General features: G+C 38.3%; 1 protein-coding gene across 3 annotated transcripts; it reads left to right on the top strand.

The window, feature by feature from the left end:
* The first annotated feature begins 4,061 nt into the window (after window positions 1-4,061).
* Window positions 4,062-12,835, top strand: LOC138092970 (tripartite motif-containing protein 5-like). Of its 3 annotated transcripts, XM_068989043.1 has the most exons (7): window positions 4,062-4,505; window positions 5,045-5,140; window positions 6,092-6,322; window positions 9,683-9,705; window positions 10,912-11,012; window positions 11,328-11,354; window positions 11,568-12,835. In XM_068989043.1, exons 1-7 carry the CDS (start codon window positions 4,083-4,085, stop codon window positions 12,155-12,157), a joined length of 1,491 nt encoding a protein of 496 aa, XP_068845144.1. In that variant the 5' UTR covers window positions 4,062-4,082; the 3' UTR covers window positions 12,158-12,835. The 3 variants fall into 3 exon arrangements, with proteins under 3 accessions (XP_068845144.1, XP_068845145.1, XP_068845146.1); XM_068989044.1 differs by lacking the exon at window positions 11,328-11,354; XM_068989045.1 differs by lacking the exons at window positions 9,683-9,705; window positions 10,912-11,012; window positions 11,328-11,354; window positions 11,568-12,835 and adding an exon at window positions 9,448-9,622.
* Window positions 12,836-13,450: the final 615 nt, after the last annotated feature.

The raw sequence follows: 13,450 nt of genomic DNA, 5'->3' as shown, positions 1-13,450 counted from the left end.
AGCACATGCAACAAAAACAGCAGCAACAACAACAACAACAAAAAAAAAACCTTAGGAATAAAAAAGGGCAATATGATCTTTACAGGAGGAAAATGTCCAGGACTGATATTAATGCTTTTTCCCACATATCTCATTCAGCTCCCAGTTCTGTCCTTTGACCTCCTCTCATCTCTCACTCTCACCTGCTGCTCAGAATTTCCTTCATCATCTTGTCCCTCAAGCTATCACCATCTCTCCCCTGAGCAGCTGAGCCTGCATCCTACCTGATCTTCCCAATTCCACACTGGGTCCATCCAACATCTCACACCCCAAGGCACAGCTGCTCATGCCCTTACTCTTCTCTGATGGGAAATCATTGATAACTTCTCCTGACTCTCAGAAATGGGTCCCCAAATGTTACATAATTTGGGAAGTGTCATATTTAATGTCACTGTAGCCTCTTATAATACAAGACTAGCAGTCTTCTGTGTACAGCCACATTGGCCTGTTAAAACTCATACAAGATGATATGTCTTCCAGAAACAGATCATTTCCTTCACCTAATACACACTTTTTCTCTTTCTCTTTTAATGTCTCCTTCATCTTCTTCAGTTTTCAGTTCAATCCTTGTGTTTTAAGTTGGAAGTTTTGGATAATTCCATCTTTCCCCCCAGTCTTTGATTTCTGAACAACACATATGTCTCTCTAGTAGTGTTTTCTCTATCTCTTTATATATATATATATATGCAAGTGTTAGTTGCTCACTTGTGTCTGACTCTTTGCATCCCCATGGACTGTAACCTGCCTAGCTTCTCTGACCATGGAATTTTTCAGGCAAGAATACTGGAGTGGGCTGCCATTCTCTTCTCCAGGGGATCTTCCTGGCCCAGGGATTGAAACTGGGTCTCCTGCATTGATCATAGACTCTTAACCATCTGAGACACTAGGGAAGCCTGGGATATGTATGTATGCATATATATATATATATATGTGTGTGTGTGTGTGTGTGTGTGTGTGTGTGTGTGTGTGTGTGTATATATATAACTGAATTTTAATTTGCTCTTACTTTCCAAGTGACTAGCAAGCCCATTCATTTTAGTTTAAACACTCTATTTCCACTTTCTATGTATGGATACTAGTCCAATTGACAATACACAATTTTTTTGGCAATAATAATTAGTTGAATGATCTTGCCTAATATTTTGAGAATTTTTTTCTCAAAAGCAACGTTAATTTCATCTGTGTTTCTATTTTTTTATGTATCTGACTCATGTGATCCGATGAATCTATTTGCACCATCTCACACCTCACCATCCTCATACTTTCATGTTATTAATCTCCTATCAATGTCCTTGGTTGGTACATTTCTGGACCAAAATGAAATCAATATTTACACACTTGAGACTACCCAAGACCTCTTAGCTGGTCTAGGTCTCCTTACTTCTACAGCCTCAGTGCCTTGGTTTAATTGGGTCCATGAAGTCACCTCTGTTTGTCTTTGACTAACTCACTGGGTTGAGAGACCTGTCAAGGAGGACCCTGAATTCCCATTCTGTGTATTGATGATATATGATTTCTGTAGGTCACTATCTTTATTTTCACATCTGATAAAGGAATTTTTTTTACTATCTACACAAAACTATTGTCATATATTATGGCACAATAATAAGGGAAATCATTGTAAATATTCAACACATGGTGGTAAGAGTTACCGTAGAATAAGTCATCAGAAGGGTCTATGTGATAAAAGAACATGTAAAGAGAGAGTGACCTGAAGCATGAGAGAGTCATACTCCAGTCAGAATGGCCATCATTTAAAAGGCTACCATAGTAAATGCTGGGGAGGGTGTAGAGGAAAAGGAATCCTTCTAGACTCTTGGTGGGAGGGTAAAGTTTTGCAGCCACTATGGGAAAAATTAGGGAGGATTTTAAAACAAATAAAATAGCGTTACTGTATTATCCTATAATCCCACTCCTAGACATATATCCACATTAAATTCTAATTCAGAAAGATGCATGCACCACCCCGGTACTCATTGTAGCACTATTTACAATAGCCAAGCCATGGAAGCAACCTACATGTCCATCAACAGATAAATAAAGAATACATACAATGGAATACTAGTCATAAAAAGGATGAAATACTGTCATTTGCAGCAACATGGATGGACCTAGAGATTATTATATCCAGTGAAGTAAGACAGAAAGAGAAAGAGAAATATTGTGATATCACCTATATTTGGAATCTTAAAAAAAAAGATACAAATAAATTGATTTACAAAACAGAAATAGACTCATAGACATCGTAAACAAGCTTATGGTTACCAAAGTGAATGGGTAACGGAAACAAATTAGGAGTTTGGTATTAACATATACAATCTACTACACTTAAAATGGGTAAACAAGGGTTCTCTATATAGCACAGGTAAGTATACTCAATGTCTTATAATAAATTTTAATGGGAAAAGAATATGAGAAAGAATATATACACATATATCTGTATATATATATCTGTGTGTGTGTATATATATATATATATACACATATACATATCATGCACGCCCAGCCTCTCAATTGTGTCCGACTCTTTCAGACTCCATGGACTATCCTGTCAGGATCTTCTGACCATGGGATTTTCTAGGCAAGAATGCTGGAGTGGGCTGCCATTTCCTACCCCAGAAATGTTCCTGACCCAGAGATCAAACCCATATCTCCTGCACTGGCAGGCAGGTTCTTTACCACTGTGCCACCTGGAAAGCCCTACACACACACATACACACACACACACACACACACACACACACACACACACAGAGACATGCACGTGTATGTGTGTGCACCCTTAGTCATCTGAGTTGTGTCTGACTCTTTGAGAACCTTTGGACTATAGCCCTCCAACTTTCTCTGTCTATGGGATTCTCCAGACAAGAATAATGGCATGGGTTGCCATGTCCTACTCCAGAGGATCTTCCCAACCCAGGGACTGAACCCAGAAGCCTATATTTATATAGGCTTCCCTGGTAGTTCAGGTGGTAAAGAATCCACCTGCAATGCAGGAGACCCAGGTTCAATTCCTGGGTTGGGAAGATTCTCTGGAGAAGGTCATGGCAACCCACTCCAGTATGCTTGCTTGGAGAATCCCCATGGACAAAGGAGCCTAGCAGGCTACAGTCACATGTGGTCGCAGACTTCGACACAACTGAGCAACTAAGCAAGCACAGCACAGAATATATATATATCAGAGAATGTGATGGCACCCCACTCCAGTACTCTTGCCTGGCAAATCCCATGGACGGAGGAGCCTGGTGGGCTGCAGTCCATGGGGTCGCTAAGAGTCGGACACGACTGAGTGACTTCATTTTCACTTTTCACTTTCATGCATTGGAGAAAGAAATGGCAACCCACTCCAGTGTTCTTGCCTGGTATATCCCAGGGACGGAGGAGCCTGGTGGGCTGCTGTCTATGGGGTCACACAGAGTTGGACACAACTAAAGTAACTGAGCATATATATATATCTATACATATAAATAAAATCACTTTGCTGTACCCTTAATACTAACACAACACTCTGAATCAACCACACCTCAATAAAAAAAAAAAAAGAGTGAGTAATACTGATACACCATGACGAGACAAGAGCAGGTATAAAAGCCCAAATACTTACCTGGTTTAGGGCTTTTTACATTGAGGATGTGCTTTTAGCATGGAGGAGAAAAAGCAGGATAGATGGTGGGTCACTCACAGATCTCAGTAAGAAAAGCTCACTAGTTTGTGTTTTGGTAAAGAAAAATAACAATCAACGCATAGATGAGGATAGATGAAATTTGTCATGTGACATGAACTGGAAATAAAATGTTTAGAATTATTATAAAAAGAATCATTTTACCAGGTCAAGAAGCTCCTTTTTTACTTTTTAATCTTTTATTTTTTTATTTTTTCTCCTTCCATATTTGTTCTTGGGTTACCCTTGATTTCTGGATAACTAGTGTCATTTTGCTTCTACTTGTCTTACTCTACACTTGTCACCTTTCCAATCATTCAAGGATCTGTGAACGAGAGAACTGTCAGAAATCTAGACAGTGAGGAGCAGGTGAGCCACTGCCATGGCTTCAGGAATCCTGATGAACATACAAGAGGAAGTGACCTGCCCCATTTGTCTGGAGCTTCTGACAGAACCCCTGAGCCTTGACTGTGGCCACACCTTCTGTCAAGCCTGTATCACTGCAAACAACGAGGAATCCATAGTTGGCCAAGAGGGGCACAAAAGCTGCCCTGTATGCAGAGTTAGTTTTGAGCCTGGGGACCTGCGGCCTAACAGGCATGTGGCCAATATAGTGCAGAGGCTCCGAGAGGTTAAGGTGAGCCCAGAGGTGGAACAAGAGAGAAATCTCTGTGCTCACCATGGAGAGAAACTCCAGCTCTTCTGTGAGCAGGATGGGAAGGTCATTTGTTGGCTTTGCGAGCGATCTCAGGAGCACCGAGGTCACAACACCTTCCTCATGGAGGAGATTGCACCACAGTACCAGGTAAGAGACCAGAATGGAGAAAAAAACAGAGCAGGAGATGGTACTTGAAGGAAATCTCTAGTTTGCATTGGACTTTAATTACCTGGCTACCAGGAACTTGAGGCCTGTGATTTCTTTTCTTTCCATGCCTACCTTCTGACATGTGAAGAAAATTTCTGTGCATTCCACCCAAGTATAAGCAAACAAATGGACTTTAAGGCAGAAGTAGATATTCATGTGCCTTGTGCTAGTGTGTGGACATCTGGGGCCAAGAGAAGGTCTCATTACCCTTTTAAATATGATAGGTAACTAGGACATTGGGTGGGTTGAGGTGTAATTTTTCTTTCTTACAGAATCTAGCTTCTTTCAAAACAAAGAGAACCAGTCTTCTGAGTCTCAAAGAACACATTCAACATCAAGGTCTTCTTCCAAGTCACAGATTCTAGTCACTTTCACATTTTCTGTAAAGTCTATTCTCTTTGAAAATCAGCCTTATTTTTCCACTATAGTGATGCTGAGAAAGCCCCTATCTTGACAATGGTGTGATTCTTTTCTCACAGAAAATGCTCCAATCATGTCTGCAGAGGCTGAAGGGGAAAAAACAGGAAGCTGAGGAGTTGGAAATTAAAGTCAGAGAAGAGATGTCTACTTGGAAGGTATGAGGAGATGCTTCGTGAGGAAGTTAGACAGGTATCTATGCAGGACCTTGGGCTGGTCACAAGGAGCTGCCTTTTTCTTTGTACCATGACAGTTCAGTCATTCAGCTCATCCTTTTCTTCAGCCTTCCCATAATGAGTGTGGTATTAAAAAGTGACCATATCACAAATAAACACAAATACTGGAGGGGGAGTATCTATAGAGAGGGTCTCTCTGATGAGGATGGCTAGGGAAGTTTATATTCCATTCTTATCCCTTATCTTCTCAGGGAGATATCTGACAATGGCTCCTGGTTCTGTCCTCAGTGTTCTACTTTTGGGGAGAGGGTGGTGGGAGAGGGTCAGGAGTAATGGAGGGAGGCATGAGCATCCTGGACAGATGTGTGAAAGCTGCCCACACCCAGAGATCCCATTTGGCTCTGAGGTGTCCTCAACAGTGCAGACTTGGGACCATTATTTTGAAATATGGTGTAGAGGAAAAAAATATAAACAAAGTCAGCTACCCCAAGTATTGCTTTCCTCTTTCTATTTCACTTCCTTGTGGGCTTCCCTGATAGTTCAATTGGTGAAGAAACCGCCTGCAATGCAAGAGACCCCAGTTCAGTTCCTGGGTTGGGAAGGTCCCCTGGAGAAGGGACAGGCTACCCACTCCAGTATTCCTGGGTTTCCCTTATAGCTCAGCTGGTAAAGAATCCACCTGCAATGCGGGAGACCTGGGTTCAATCCCTAGGTTGGGAAGATCCCCTGGAGAAGGGAAAAGCTATCTAGTCCAATATTCTGGCCTAGAGAATTCCATGGACTATACAGTCCATGGGGTTGCAAAGAGTCAGACATGACTGAGAGACGTTCACTCCTTGTGGGAACTTCCCAAGCAGAATAGTTATTTTTCTGGCTCCCAGTCCCAGGCCAATGGTCCAAGTACCTCTCTCTGTCTTTTTCTCATTCCCTAAGACTCAAATACAAACTGAGATAGCAAGTGTCCAGGGAGAGTTTACACAACTAAGACAAATCCTGGACAGTGAGGAGGCGAAGGAACTGAGAAAACTGAAGGATGAGTTGGGAGTTATTCTCAAAGAGCTGGCAGAATCTGAGAATGATCTGGTCCAAGAGAAGCTGTTGGTGAGCAGTCACATCTCAGATGTGGAGCGCCGTTTGCAGGGATCAACAATGGAGCTGCTGCAGGTAAGACTCGGAAAGGAACTCCAGCATCTGAGGCAGGAGAGAAATATGTTCCTGTGATCCTTCTGATGCCCTCGCAGAGGCTGCTTCGACTCTGCAATATACCTTCTCTGCATCTATTTCAGAGGTTGTAAGAATACCTGAATTATTCAATGTAGGAATAACAAGGGAAGCTCTATTTTTATTGTCATCAAGCTCATTGCAAACACTTCTTTGTCTAGAGAAGATTATTGTGTTCAGTGATTTTCCGTAAGGCCTTGTTTTCTGTAGCCCAGTGCTGAACATTTATCAAGAACCTTTTCATGATTCAGATTATCACAGACAAAGTCACTTCAGCTTCCAAGAAGCTTTTTTTCCTCAGTGTGCTGAGATTCTCTACCTTTTTTCTGTTTTTTAAGACAGTTTATGAAGAACTGTTATTTATCTTTAAATACTCAATATAATTTACCAGCATCGCCATTTCACTCTGGGTTTTTCTTATTGGAAAAGTTTAAAATATACATATTTTTTCTTTCTTTTTTGCTCGTATGAAGATTATTTAGATTTTTGCAACATGTTAGTCCTTTATTGTATATTTTTGTAGGAAGTTGTCTATCCTAAGTTGCCTGGTGTGTAAACATAAAGTTAGTTATAACAATTGCTTATTGTACCTTAAATGTCTATAGTACTCAGAGCAAAGTCGCTTTTTGTATTCCAGATTTTGCTCTTTCATTTTTTTCCTTACTCCTTTTAGTTATTTTTGTTAATTATATTATTTTTTTTCAAAACCATTGATTCATTGATTTTGTGTATTTTGTAAAGTTTCTTACACATTTATTTCTGCTCTCATCTTTATTGTTTTCTTTGTGTCTTTGTACACTTTTGCGTGTGCATGTGTGCATGTATAATGTGTGCATGTGTGCACTGTTTTTTAACAACTTTTCTCTCCTAGTAGATCACTGATTTGAGAACATCTTAATGAGATAAGCAGCAGTGTTAGTTTTTTTCCATTCATTTTGATTTAGTGTTTGTTTTTATTCACATAAACTTATTTTCCTATTTCCTATGCAATTTCTTTTTGTTAAAACGTAGATATTTGAAGGTGTGTTGTTAATTAGTAATACTTGGTGAGTTTTGAATTTTACTTCTGTAGATTTCATATTTAATTCAATTGTAATCAGAGAATATATATTTTATTCCTTTAAACTTTTCAATTCACTGATAATTCTTCATGGCCTCAGATATCGTATGTCAGGAAAAATGTACATATGAAAACATTGTATATTCTCCATTCATTGGGTGAAATGGTCCATAGATATCAGGTCAAGTTGGTAGATTGTATTGTCCATGTCTTCTAAAACTGGGGGGCTTCCATATAAACTGTTCTCTTCTTATTGAGAGTGAGTTGAAATCTGCAACAGCTATTGTTCAATTCTGCATTTTTCCTTTTAATTTTGCTTGGTGAGTTTTAAAGCTCTATTGTTAGGTGTATGCACATGTATAGTTAGTTTATCTTTTTGAGGTACTAAACCTCTTATCATTATAAACTTATCCTCTCATTCGTTCATAATTTTTATTGTTTTAAAGTCAATTTTTTTCTAATAATAATATAAAAACTTGAAATCATTAGGGCTTGCATGACCCATAGTTTTTCTCTTTTTACTTTTGCCTATTTGTATCTTTACATCTAAAATACATCCCTTACAAGTGACAATCACTAATTATTCCTTGTTATCCCATCCAACAATCTCTAACTTTTTAATTGGGATATTAAGATGATAGCTTTATACAGATACTGATATAGCTGTATTTAAACTTCACTACTTGCTTTCTATTTGGCTGCTGTAGTTTTCATTCTTCTCTTTCTTCCTAACTAGCTTCTTTTGTGTTAAACAAATATTCCTGGTATAAAATTTGAAGCTTTCCTATTTTCTAACTGTATTTAAAAAAAAAAATTCCACCCTGTGGTTGCTCTAGTGATTACAGTGTTTCCTATCCTACCATGATCTACTTCACACTAAAACTAACTTATTTTCAGTAAATACAGAACCTTCCTGTAACATTGCTTCACTTCTTTCCAGCAACAACACAATGATGATTTTACTATGGACACCTGATTCTATGTAAACTAATCACTGCAGGCTTCTGAACTTTTGGTTACACTGGAAGGGAAAGTTCTCTTCTGGAGTTTATATCAGGAGATTCATCTTCTCTTTAAACTGAGAGTAAAGTCAGTAGAGGTGGAATGAATAGAATTGGTGAAAGACACAAGCCAGCTTCTGAAGGAGGTTTGAGCTTAAGAAAGACTTTGAATAAATTTGCAATTGGCCCCCGTCCCCACCATCATTTATTTTCTCTCTACTTATTCTAATTTTACTTGATATTTGTGATACACACACAAGAGCTTTAACACAGAGAATTTTTATCAAAAACCACTGGTTGCTCTTGTTTTTGTTGACATGATGGAAATAAAGCTTCATGAAAAAGAGATCAGATAAAATGGTGCATATCTATTCTAACTAATAAACTAATAATATATGTGATGATTAAGAAGATTACATGGCTAAAAACTGTTAACTCATGGACTAAGAAGACTCAGAATATACTACAGTACAGATAAATGCTCTAGTTTTTGGACGGTGACTGAATGCATATTGGCAACATTATATAAATGGAGTACAAGAGAGGAGACAATCTGGTTGATGAATAGTAAGTTACATATTAGATATCCTAAGTTACTGATTCCTGTGGCTTATGTTTAACCAAATATATTAACAAGCATTTAAGAGACAAAGCTGAGTAAAACTAAGGCATTAGAAATCAACTGTACTTGTGTGTATGCTGGATTTAAGAGAGTGTGAGATCACTTATAGTGTATCAAATGAGATGAGAGAGATGAAAAAACCACCTACAATCATACATTTGTTTGCTTCTACTCTCAGCAAGTGCAGTATGAATAGCTTGAGGAATATTAGGATTATGAATTCATCTTTGATTCTCCAAAGCCTGGTTTAATGCTTGGCAACTAATGATACGTCACTGTGCACTTTTGTTGAATAAATGGAAGAACTATGAATTATTCAGATCATCTCATGGGTCACCAAACTTACAAGCTTTTTGTTTTTCCCATAAATATGTCTCATCTCCAGATACTGGAAGTCTCCTTCATGCTTCTACAAGGGTCAAAGCCTTTTACCTTTTGGGAAATCTGACAACATCGCATGTGTCTTCTGGAATGACTGGCTTCACTCTTGTCTCTACTTTTTGGCTCTCACATTGAGACCATTTTTATTCCCACAATCGATGGCTGATGGGGATGTGAATAAGCTTGGGAAGTGGGGAGACTTATTACTTTTTGACTCATGTTTTCTCTTTTCTCACTAGGATGTGAATGTTATCCTGAAAAGGTATGTGTTTGAAACCAGAGATAGTCCATTGATGCTGTGAAAATAAAATAAATCCCTTACAGTTATCTGATAGCCAATTAGGATAAAACAATGCTCAAGGTACATAAATGGAGGACAGTCTTATTTTAAATTTCTATTCATACATCAGAGCAAGATTGTTTTATAAACATTGATAATGGACTGGATTCTATATTAGAGAATATTGATTGTGGGAAGTTGCAGAGTTTGGGTCAGTACCAGTATTAAGAACAAGGCATTACAGTATCAGCTCCACATGACTTCATAAATTTAATTCACACTGTGTGTCAATATGCAACTCAGGTTCCCATATTTAATAGATGCTTGACTTGTCATGTGAAGGTTGAGTCTTCTTTTCCCGCCAAACCACTAGAATTTGAGACAACTCCTTTATATTTTAATTTCTGCTCCCAGAAGAGACAAAGTCCTTGTATGTTTTTCGGCTTAGGTTTCCAAAAACAGATTTGAATCTCAAGGAATATTTTGGCCCTGGAGCAAACTATTGATCAATCTTGGTCACATACTTTAGAATCCAGAACAGGAAGGTAACATCATTGTGTCTGATGCTACATGGCAGCATCAAGATCTTTGCAAACACATGAAAGTCAGACTACTTTGTTTATTATTCATGTCTTTTTCTCCAAGAGTTTGTAATTATTCCTAGTGATTATGAAATCTCAGGGTATTCTGAGAGCCTCTCTATTGGACAGCAGTCTTTGAAGATCTTGGGGCTCTAGAGACTGTTCTCCTACCTGGTATGTCTCAAATACCCAGGAGCCAGATTCGGCAACCTCACTTTCTGACTCCTTCCTGGAAACACATATCTGTGCAGGGAATGTTCCACAAATTACTTTTTTTAGATACCAATGTTTTGCTTTATTAAATCCATTGTTTCAAATAATTTCATATGATCCCTAGGAGGTAGAGTGTCGTGGGTTAATGATTTCATTATAGAAGGAAGAAACTCCCCTTCTGACATTTTAAGACGATTCAAGTCACACAGAGGGTAGCTGGGAAGGTAGACATGAACACGTTCTTTCTTGCTCCAAGATCAGGCATCCACTCTCTTCTTTCCCAAGGCATCCAGGAAAGACAATTCAAGCCCATCAACAGGGTGAACATATAGCAAGCCAGTGGTTTAGAGGGAAAAAAAATCACATTTGTGAGCACCAACTTTGTCTTCCCTAGGAGTGAAACCGTGGCTCTGAAAGAGCCAAAAACTTTCCCCAAGGAACAGAGGAGAGTGTTTCGAGCTCCTGATCTGAGAGAGATACTGCGTGTGTTTAATGGTGAGGAATGCTACCCAAGTGGGTGTAGGAGGGCTTCTTTGATGGAGGGAAAATGGGTAGGAGGCTCCAGTTTCTATGTGTGGATGGAGACAGCAAAGCCAGACACTCTGTGCTAATGATGTGGTCATATTTATGGGTGGTGACTGAGGGCTTGGTTCATCCTGTCTTTCGCCAGTTCACTACGTCATCATAGCCATTCCCCTCATCTGGAAGAAAATAGATTTCAGGGCTGATTCTATTGCTTATATTTATTATTTTTTTTAATTTTTTTATTGCTTATATTTAATATTGTGGATTTTTTTTTTATCATTTCAGAGCTGACAGATATGCAACGCTACTGGGGTAAGGAGACATCACTGTATAATCAAGATACCCTGTTCTCATCATCTTTTATAATTTTTCATTTTCTAGTAGGTCTCATGTTTTAAGCCATGTTTTCCCTCCCAACACATGCAAACATATTACTTTTCCAGTCAAGTCTTTATAAAGATCCCTTTCAAAATATCACAAGAAAACTACATCATTACCCTAACCCAACCCTATATTTTTCAACAGTTCAGGTGACCCTGAATTCTCCCAAGAGTGCCAATGTCATTTCTCCGGATCAAAGACAAGTAAGATATGCATCCAGTTTACAACACTGTAATGCATATTCAAATGATAATTATGAAGATTTTGGTGTCCTGGGCTCCCCAGTTATCACATCAGGAAGACATTACTGGGAGGTAAATGTATCAAAGAAACGTGCCTGGATCTTGGGGATATGTGGTGAACAATGTAAAGGTATCTTGAAGTTCCTATATGACTGTGAAAATTATGGAAATAGAAATTGTCGAAAAGTTTATTCAAGATATCAACCTGAAAATGGCTTTTGGGTCATAGGGTTAAAACAGGATTCTGTATATAATGCCTTTGAGTCTTCCTTCTTAGGTCCTGGGATTTTAACCCTCTCCCTGGGTGTTTCTCCCCATCGTGTTGGGGTTTTCCTAGACTATGAGGCTCGCACTGTCTTATTTCTCAATGTCACCAACCATGGGTTTCCCATTTATAAATTCTCTTCATGTTCCTTTCCTCAGAAAATAGTTCCATATTTCAATCCTATGAACTGTGATGCCCCCATGACTGTGTGCTCACCAAGCTGTTGAGTCTTCTTACATTCACACTCAGTCTATAGTGTCTCTTACTGTAGGTGCATCTAACACACCTGTGCTTATCTGCAACATTCTTACCCGTTTTCCTTGCTGCCTCTCTTTTTTTTCCATTTGAATATCCTTCATTCATTAGGAGGGTGAACAATTTCCCTTGTGTCATATTTTCCCCAATATCATGTATGTGTTAGAAAATCTTAATTAATTTTCCGTACTCCATGGTAAAATGATGGATGCCCCATAAAGAGCAGTATTGATGTAACACCTTTGCCAAACTTTACAATCTCATTTACTCTGCCACTGACTGAGAAAATGAAAGAAAGCTTTTCAATAATGTATATTAGACTTAGTATAGGAGTCCTTCACTAAAGAGTGAATGCTGAGCTGTGTCTCAGTTTATCCATGATGCCCATATTCATTAAGAAGTTGAGGAAAAAATATCATAAACGATATGTACTAAGAATGATAGTTTTGTGTTCAGGGGGTCTAAGTTCAAGCCCTGTCTCTACATATTAGAAGTGTAAACTTGAATAGCATATTTAAGTGATGTTTATTTTCTTAAAATAATCTTGTTATTAAATTGTACCATACACAAGATCATTGTGAAAAAATAAATGCAACTAAGTGTAAAGCATATAACTGTCTCAATAATAAATATTTTATCTATTAATTACTAAACAATATAACCTATACCAGTGTCTCATTAAACAGATTTGTTCCTTCAGGAATACTATGGTTCTCTTCACTGAAGGCTCATTTTTCAGATCCTAGATTCCTTTGTGCTGCTGTCAAGACTACTCTAGCTCTTCCTGCCATAGAGAAGTGTGTGAGTGTATGTTTGTGTGATCAGAGAATTTTATTATAATTCTTATGTTCTACATAATAGCTCTTATCAAGTAAATGAAATTCTATGGAGTTCAGTATCTGATTTGAAAAATCACCTGATTAATATTGTGACAATTAAACAATACAACATTTGCAATAACTTCTATAATTTCTAGCCCATAGGGGTAGCCCAGTATAAATGTCGATTCCTTTTTGTTTCCTTCTCACTTTGATTGAAATAAATTATTTCAAAATACATGTTACTTTATTTTCCACAGTATTTCTTTGTTTTAAGAAACTAAATAAATTGATTGAAGAATTGCAATTTTTTTCTCAATCTTCAGTTCAGTTCAGTTCAGTTGCTCAGTTGTGTCCAACTAATTGCGACCCCATGAATTGCAATTGAGGCCTCCCTGTCCATCACCAACCCCCGGAGTTCACTCAAACTCACCTCCATCGAGTCGC

The sequence above is a fragment of the Capricornis sumatraensis genome, chromosome 16, assembly GCF_032405125.1.
Source record: "Capricornis sumatraensis isolate serow.1 chromosome 16, serow.2, whole genome shotgun sequence".
Lineage (NCBI taxonomy): Eukaryota > Metazoa > Chordata > Mammalia > Artiodactyla > Bovidae > Capricornis > Capricornis sumatraensis.
Note: the sequence above shows the minus strand (reverse complement) of the source record. Positions and strands in the feature narration are given on the sequence as shown.

What these genes read in the sequence shown, in the direction of transcription:
- LOC138092970 (XM_068989043.1), top strand. Translation starts at nt 4,083, where the DNA reads ATGGCTTCAGGAATCCTGATGAACATACAAGAGGAAGTGACCTGCCCC. An exon ending in AGATTGCACCACAGTACCAG is followed by an intron (nt 4,506 to 5,044) that starts GTAAGAGACCAG and finishes CTTTTCTCACAG; the next exon opens with AAAATGCTCCAATCATGTCT. An exon ending in GTGAATGTTATCCTGAAAAG is followed by an intron (nt 9,706 to 10,911) that starts GTATGTGTTTGA and finishes TGTCTTCCCTAG; the next exon opens with GAGTGAAACCGTGGCTCTGA.